At 53.5% G+C, this 9,227-nt stretch overlaps 1 protein-coding gene across 1 annotated transcript in view; it reads right to left on the bottom strand.

Moving 5' to 3' along the window:
- Positions 1-9,148: 9,148 nt before the first annotated feature.
- Positions 9,149-9,227, bottom strand: part of LOC137361947 (antileukoproteinase-like) — a 47,520-nt gene continuing 47,441 nt past the window's right edge. The window contains exon 5 of the mRNA XM_068026529.1: positions 9,149-9,209. Coding sequence (XP_067882630.1) covers positions 9,149-9,209 — 61 coding nt within the window. The remainder of the gene's footprint in view (positions 9,210-9,227) is intronic.

Here is a 9,227-nt window from a genome sequence, read left to right as displayed (position 1 = left end):
CAGTCCCCTATCTCACTCCGAACCCATTCCCATTACTACCAGTCCTCCATCTCACTCCGAACCCATTCCCATTACTACCAGTCCTCCATCTCACTCTGAACCCATTCCCATTACTACCAGTCCCCTATCTCACTCCGAACCCATTCCCATCACTACCAGTCCTCCATCTCACTCTGAACCCATTCCCATTACTACCAGTCCTCCATCTCACTCTGAACCCATTCCCATTACTACCAGTCCCCTATCTCACTCCGAACCCATTCCCATTACTACCAGTCCCCCATCTCACTCTGAACCCATTCCCATTACTACCAGTAATCCATCTCACTCCGAACCCATTCCCATTACTACCAGTCCCCATCTCACTCCGAACCAATTCCCATCACTACCAGTCCTCCATCTCACTCTGAACCCATTCCCATTACTACCAGTCCCCTATCTCACTCTGAACCCATTCCCATTACTACCAGTCCCCCATCTCACTCCGAACCCATTCCCATCACTACCAGTCCCCCATCTCACTCTGAACCCATTCCCATTACTACCAGTTCCCCTATCTCACTCTGAACCCATTCCCATTACTACATGTCCTCCATCTCACTCCGAACCCATTCCCATTACTACCAGTCCCCTATCTCACTCCGAACCCATTCCCATTACTACCAGTCCTCCATCTCACTCTGAACCCATTCCCATTACTACCAGTCCCCTATCTCACTCTGAACCCATTCCCATTACTACCAGTCCCCTATCTCACTCTGAACCCATTCCCATTACTACCAGTCCTCCATCTCACTCCGAACCCATTCCCATTACTACCAGTCCCCTATCTCACTCTGAACCCATTCCCATTACTACCAGTCCTCCATCTCACTCCGAACCCATTCCCATTACTACCAGTCCCCTATCTCACTCTGAACCCATTCCCATTACTACCAGTCCTCCATCTCACTCTGAACCCATTCCCATTACTACCAGTCCCCTATCTCACTCCGAACCCATTCCCATCACTACCAGTCCTCCATCTCACTCTGAACCCATTCCCATTACTACCAGTCCCCTATCTCACTCTGAACCCATTCCCATTACTACCAGTCCCCTATCTCACTCTGAACCCATTCCCATTACTACCAGTCCTCCATCTCACTCTGAACCCATTCCCATTACTACCAGTCCCCTATCTCACTCTGAACCCATTCCCATTACTACCAGTCCTCCATCTCACTCTGAACCCATTCCCATTACTACCAGTCCCCTATCTCACTCTGAACCCATTCCCATTACTACCAGTCCCCTATCTCACTCCGAACCCATTCCCATTACTACCAGTCCCCTATCTCACTCCGAACCCATTCCCATTACTACCAGTCCCCCATCTCACTCTGAACCCATTCCCATTACTACCAGTCCCCTATCTCACTCTGAACCCATTCCCATTACTACCAGTCCTCCATCTCACTCTGAACCCATTCCCATTACTACCAGTCCCCTATCTCACTCTGAACCCATTCCCATTACTACCAGTCCCCTATCTCACTCCGAACCCATTCCCATTACTACCAGTCCCCATCTCACTCCGAACCCATTCCCATTACTACCAGTCCCCTATCTCACTCTGAACCAATTCCCATCACTACCAGTCCCCTATCTCACTCTGAACCCATTCCCATTACTACCAGTCCCCTCTCTCACTCTGAACCCATTCCCATTACTACCAGTCCCCTATCTCACTCTGAACCCATTCCCATTACTACCAGTCCTCCATCTCACTCTGAACCCATTCCCATTACTACCAGTCCCCTATCTCACTCCGAACCCATTCCCATCACTACCAGTCCCCCATCTCACTCCGAACCCATTCCCATTACTACCAGTCCTCCATCTCACTCCGAACCCATTCCCATTACTACCAGTCCCCCATCTCACTCTGAACCCATTCCCATTACTACCAGTCCTCCATCTCACTCTGAACCCATTCCCATTACTACCAGTCCTCCATCTCACTCTGAACCCATTCCCATTACTACCAGTCCCCTATCTCACTCCGAACCCATTCCCATTACTACCAGTCCCCCATCTCACTCTGAACCCATTCCCATTACTACCAGTAATCCATCTCACTCCGAACCCATTCCCATTACTACCAGTCCCCATCTCACTCCGAACCAATTCCCATCACTACCAGTCCTCCATCTCACTCTGAACCCATTCCCATTACTACCAGTCCCCTATCTCACTCTGAACCCATTCCCATTACTACCAGTCCCCCATCTCACTCCGAACCCATTCCCATTACTACCAGTAATCCATCTCACTCCGAACCCATTCCCATTACTACCAGTCCCCATCTCACTCCGAACCAATTCCCATCACTACCAGTCCTCCATCTCACTCTGAACCCATTCCCATTACTACCAGTCCCCTATCTCACTCCGAACCAATTCCCATCACTACCAGTCCTCCATCTCACTCCGAACCAATTCCCATCACTACCAGTCCCCTATCTCACTCCGAACCAATTCCCATCACTACCAGTCCTCCATCTCACTCTGAACCCATTCCCATCACTACCAGTCCCCTATCTCACTCCGAACCAATTCCCATCACTACCAGTCCCCTATCTCACTCCGAACCAATTCCCATCACTACCAGTCCCCATCTCACTCCGAACCCATTCCCATTACTACCAGTCCCCCATCTCACTCTGAACCCATTCCCATTACTACCAGTCCCCCATCTCACTCTGAACCCATTCCCATTACTACCAGTCCCCCATCTCACTCTGAACCCATTCCCATTACTACCAGTCCCCCATCTCACTCCGAACCCATTCCCATTACTACCAGTCCCCCATCTCACTCTGAACCCATTCCCATTACTACCAGTCCCCCATCTCACTCTGAACCCATTCCCATTACTACCAGTCCTCCATCTCACTCCGAACCCATTCCCATCACTACCAGTCCCCTATCTCACTCCGAACCCATTCCCATTACTACCAGTCCCCTATCTCACTCCGAACCAATTCCCATCACTACCAGTCCCCCATCTCACTCTGAACCCATTCCCATTACTACCAGTCCCCCATCTCACTCTGAACCCATTCCCATTACTACCAGTCCCCCATCTCACTCCGAACCCATTCCCATTACTACCAGTCCCCTATCTCACTCTGAACCCATTCCCATTACTACTAGTCCCCCATCTCACTCCGAACCCATTCCCATTACTACCAGTCCCCCATCTCACTCCGAACCCATTCCCATTACTACCAGTCCCCTATCTCACTCCGAACCCATTCCCATTACTACCAGTCCCCTATCTCACTCCGAACCCATTCCTATTACTACCAGTCCCCTATCTCACTCTGAACCCATTCCCATTACTACCAGTCCCCTATCTCACTCCGAACCCATTCCCATTACTACCAGTCCCCCATCTCACTCCGAACCCATTCCCATTACTACCAGTCCCCCATCTCACTCTGAACCCATTCCCATTACTACCAGTCCTCCATCTCACTCCGAACCCATTCCCATTACTACCAGTCCCCCATCTCACTCCGAACCCATTCCCATTACTACCAGTCCCCCATCTCACTCTGAACCCATTCCCATTACTACCAGTCCCCTATCTCACTCCGAACCAATTCCCATCACTACCAGTCCTCCATCTCACTCTGAACCCATTCCCATTACTACCAGTCCCCATCTCACTCCGAACCAATTCCCATCACTACCAGTCCCCTATCTCACTCCGAACCAATTCCCATCACTACCAGTCCCCTATCTCACTCCGAACCAATTCCCATCACTACCAGTCCTCCATCTCACTCTGAACCCATTCCCATCACTACCAGTCCCCTATCTCACTCCGAACCAATTCCCATCACTACCAGTCCCCTATCTCACTCCGAACCAATTCCCATCACTACCAGTCCCCATCTCACTCCGAACCCATTCCCATTACTACCAGTCCCCCATCTCACTCTGAACCCATTCCCATTACTACCAGTCCCCCATCTCACTCTGAACCCATTCCCATTACTACCAGTCCCCCATCTCACTCTGAACCAATTCCCATTACTACCAGTCCTCCATCTCACTCTGAACCCATTCCCATTACTACCAGTCCCCCATCTCACTCTGAACCCATTCCCATTACTACCAGTCCCCTATCTCACTCCGAACCCATTCCCATTACTACCAGTCCCCTATCTCACTCCGAACCCATTCCCATTACTACCAGTCCCCCATCTCACTCTGAACCCATTCCCATTACTACCAGTCCCCTATCTCACTCCGAACCCATTCCCATTACTACCAGTCCCCCATCTCACTCTGAACCAATTCCCATTACTACCAGTCCTCCATCTCACTCCGAACCCATTCCCATTACTACCAGTCCCCCATCTCACTCCGAACCCATTCCCATTACTACCAGTCCCCCATCTCACTCCGAACCCATTCCCATTCCTACCAGTCCCCCATCTCACTCCGAACCCATTCCCATTACTACCAGTCCTCCATCTCACTCTGAACCCATTCCCATTACTACCAGTCCCCTATCTCACTCCGAACCCATTCCCATTCCTACCAGTCCCCTATCTCACTCCGAACCCATTCCCATTCCTACCAGTCCCCCATCTCACTCCGAACCCATTCCCATTACTACCAGTCCTCCATCTCACTCTGATCCCATTCCCATTACTACCAGTCCTCCATCTCACTCTGAACCCATTCCCATTACTACCAGTCCCCTATCTCACTCCGAACCCATTCCCATTACTACCAGTCCCCCATCTCACTCTGAACCCATTCCCATTACTACCAGTCCCCCATCTCACTCTGAACCCATTCCCATTCCTACCAGTCCCCCATCTCACTCCGAACCCATTCCCATTACTACCAGTCCCCCATCTCACTCTGAACCCATTCCCATTACTACCAGTCCCCCATCTCACTCCGAACCCATTCCCATTACTACCAGTCCCCCATCTCACTCTGAACCCATTCCCATTACTACCAGTCCTCCATCTCACTCTGAACCCATTCCCATTACTACCAGTCCTCCATCTCACTCTGAACCCATTCCCATTACTACCAGTCCCCCATCTCACTCTGAACCCATTCCCATTACTACCAGTCCCCCATCTCACTCTGAACCAATTCCCATTACTACCAGTCTCCCATCTCACTCCGAACCCATTCCCATTACTCCCAGTCCCCCATCTCACTCCAAACCAATTCCCATTACTACCAGTCCCCCATCTCACTCCGAACCAATTCCCATTACTACCAGTCCCCCATCTCCCTCCGAACCCATTCCCATTACTAACAGTCCCCCATCTCACTCCGAACCCATTCCCATCACTACCAGCCCACCCTCTCACTCCGAGTCCACCCTCTCACTCTGACCCCACTCCCATCACTACCAGCCCACCCTCTCACTCTGACCCCAAACACATCACTACCAGCCCACCCTCTCACTCTGACCCCACTCCCATCACTACCAGCCCACCCTCTCACTCTGACCCCACTCCCATCACTCCCAGCCTTCCCCTCACTCCAAGCCCATCCTCTCACTCTGACCCCACTCCCATCACTACCAGCCCACCCTCTCACTCCGAGCCCACCCTCTCACTCTGACCCCAAACACATCACTCCCAGCCCACCCTCTCACTCTGACCCCACTCCGATCACTACCAGCCCAGCCTCTCACTCCAAGCCCATCCTCACACTCTGACCCCACTCCTATCACTACCAGCCCAGCTTCACACTCCGAGCCCATCAACTCACTCTGACCCCACTCCTATCACCAGCAGCCCACCATCTCACTCCGAGCCCATCCTCTCACTCTGACCCCACTCCCATCACTACCTGCCCCTCCTCTCACTCCAAGCCCACCCTCTCTCTCTGACCCCACTCCCATCACCACCAGCCCACCCTCTCACTCCGAGCCCACCATCTCCCTCTGACCCCACTCCCATCACTCCCAGCCCACCCTCTCACTCTGACCCCACTCCCATCACTCCCAGCCCACCCTCTCATTCTGACCCCACTCCCATCATTACCAGCCCACCCTCTCACTCCGAGCCCACCCTCTCACTCTGACCCCACTCCCATCACTACCAGCCCACCCTCTCACTCCGAGCCCACCCTCTCACTCTGACCCCACTCCCATCACGCCCAGCCCACCCTCTCATTCTGACCCCACTCCCATCACTACCAGCCCACCCTCTCACTCCGACCCCATCCTCTCACTCCGAGCCCATTCTCCATCACTCCCAGCCCGCCCTCTCATTCTGACCCAACTCCCATCACTACCAGCCCACCCTCTTACTCCGACCCCATCCTCTCACTCCGAGCCCACCCTCTCACTCTGACCCCACTCCTATCACTACCAGCCCACCCTCTCACTCTGACCCCACTCCCATGACTACCAGCCCACCCTCTCACTCCGAACCCACCCTCTCACTCTGACCCCACTCCCATCACTACCAGCCCACCCTCTCACTCCGAGTCCATTCTCCATCACTACCAGCCCATCCTCTCACTCTGAGCCCACACTCTCACTCCGAGCCCATTCTCCATCACTCCAAGCCCACCCTCTCACTCTGAGCCCATTCTCCCTCATTAGCAGCCCACCCTCTCACTCCGAGTCCACCCTCTCACTCCGAGCACATTCTCCATCATTACCAGCCCACCCTCTCACTCCAATGACGCCCTCTCACTCCGAGCCCATCCTCTCACTCTGACCCCTCTCCCATCATGCCAGCCCACCCTCTCACTCCAAGCCCACCCTCACAACTCCAAGCCCACCCTCTCACTCCAAGCCCACCCTCTCACTCCAAGCCCACCCTCACAACTCCAAGCCCACCCTCACACTCCAAGCCCACCCTCACAACTCCAAGCCCAGCCTCACAACTCCAAGCCCAGCCTCACAACTCCAAGCCCACCCTCTCACTCCAAGCCCACCCTCACACTCCAAGCCCACCCTCTCACTCCAAGCCCACCCTCACAACTCCAAGCCCACCCTCTCACTCCAAGCCCACCCTCTCACTCCAAGTCCACCCTCTCACTCCAATCCCACCCTCACACTCCAAGCCCACCCTCACACTCCAAGCCCACCCTCACAACTCCAAGCCCACCCTCACAACTCCAAGCCCACCCTCTCACTCCAAGCCCACCCTCTCACTCCAATCCCACCCTCACAACTCCAAGCCCACCCTCTCACTCCAATCCCACCCTCTCACTCCAATCCCACCCTCTCACTCCAAGCCCACCCCCACACTCCAAGCCCACCCTCTCACTCTAAGCCCACCCTCACACTCCAAGCCCACCCCCACACTCCAAGCCCACCCTCTCACTCTAAGCCCACCCTCACACTCCAAGCCCACCCTCTCACTCCAATCCCACCCTCACACTCCAAGCCCACCCTCACACTCCAAGCCCACCCTCACAACTCCAAGCCCACCCTCACAACTCCAAGCCCACCCTCTCACTCCAAGCCCACCCTCTCACTCCAAGCCCACACTCTCACTCCAAGCCCACCCTCTCACTCCAATCCCACCCTCACAACTCCAAGCCCACCCTCTCACTCCAATCCCACCCTCTCACTCCAATCCCACCCTCTCACTCCAATCCCACCCTCTCACTCCAAGCCCACCCCCACACTCCAAGCCCACCCTCTCACTCTAAGCCCACCCTCACACTCCAAGCCCACCCCCACACTCCAAGCCCACCCTCTCACTCTAAGCCCACCCTCACACTCCAAGCCCACCCTCTCACTCCAATCCCACCCTCACACTCCAAGCCCACCCTCACACTCCAAGCCCACCCTCACAACTCCAAGCCCACCCTCACAACTCCAAGCCCACCCTCTCACTCCAAGCCCACACTCTCACTCCAAGCCCATTCCCCATCACTACCAGCCCACCCTCTGATGTCTATCATACTCTGACCATTGCAGCCCGAATACCCCAGTTTATTGCTGTTGTACCTCTCACAGATTGGTGCTCACCTTGTGTGAATGAATGGACACATTTCTTGCCACACCCAATGTCACAGCACTGTTTATGGGCACTGCAATCATCATCATCCTCACAAGACTTAATGTAGGTTTTCTTGCACAGTTGAGTTACTTTGGAAACTTCCGGGCATTTCTTTGGTTTAACTGAATAAAAGAGAATTTAAAATTAGTCAAATGGCTACGGAGGCAAAGTCGTAGAACCTCAAAGACAGAGTAAAGCTCCCTCTCCACTGTCCCGATCAAACACTCCCATGGCAGGTACAGCACAGAGTTGGCTGTTGCTTGATTGGGGGTGCTGAGCGCTGATTGCAGCAATGAGCCTCAGCTGGCAGTGCTGGTGGCAGTTGAAGTTTGCAGAGGTGGAGAGAGGAGCTACATTGAGCAGAGGGAGAGCAGTTACAAACAAGCAGAGGGAAAGCTTGAACAACAAACACCTTTCCATTGAAGAAACAGACTTTTGTTGGAAGCGAGGTGAGTGCTGGACACCTGACATTTGCTTTGTTTCGGACTGTTGGGGGAGGAACAAGTGGCTGGGACAACAAGGGGTGAGGCTGCCAATTCTGTAGGGATCTGTGCTGATCCTGGGCTAGGCCAAGGTGGCAATTCACAGGTCCAGGCTGCGGGCCGTCGGGGAGCGGCGGGAGGGGGAGGTTCCACCCGCCCTGATTGCCTATCCCTTTTCCGAGGTTACGTTCGCGCCCGGGTGTCCCTGGAGAAGGAGCACGCGGTGTCCGCCTGTATGCTTGAGGCCTTCCGCGACCGGTGGGCACCGTAGAGGCTGAGTGCATCATCGATGCTGAGAATGGCATTTTAATTTGAGTTTTTGTTTCATTTATCTGTTTTGAATAAAGTTATTTGTTGAAAATGCTTATAGAGGGGGCTGGGGGAATAAAGGAAATAAAAACGGGGTTGGATACAGAGTAAAGCTTGCCATGCACTGTCACATTTAACTTGTGCCCTTGCTCATGGGTGTATGACGGACTTTCTGATGAGGCTGTGTCTGCTGGACTGTAGTTGATGCTCACACTTGCTGAAAAATGACGGGACACATTTCTTCCCGCAGGTGGTTTTACAGCACGTTTGCCAGATGTCACATTCAGTGTCGTTCCTGCAATCATCACCCATTTTCATGTCGCACATCATCGTGAGTCTGCTGTGGAGTGGGCATGTTCCGTTCCCTGAAAGATAATTGAAGG

The sequence above is a fragment of the Heterodontus francisci genome, unplaced genomic scaffold, assembly GCF_036365525.1.
Source record: "Heterodontus francisci isolate sHetFra1 unplaced genomic scaffold, sHetFra1.hap1 HAP1_SCAFFOLD_323, whole genome shotgun sequence".
In the NCBI taxonomy this organism is placed as follows: Eukaryota; Metazoa; Chordata; class Chondrichthyes; order Heterodontiformes; family Heterodontidae; genus Heterodontus; species Heterodontus francisci.
Note: the sequence above shows the minus strand (reverse complement) of the source record. Positions and strands in the feature narration are given on the sequence as shown.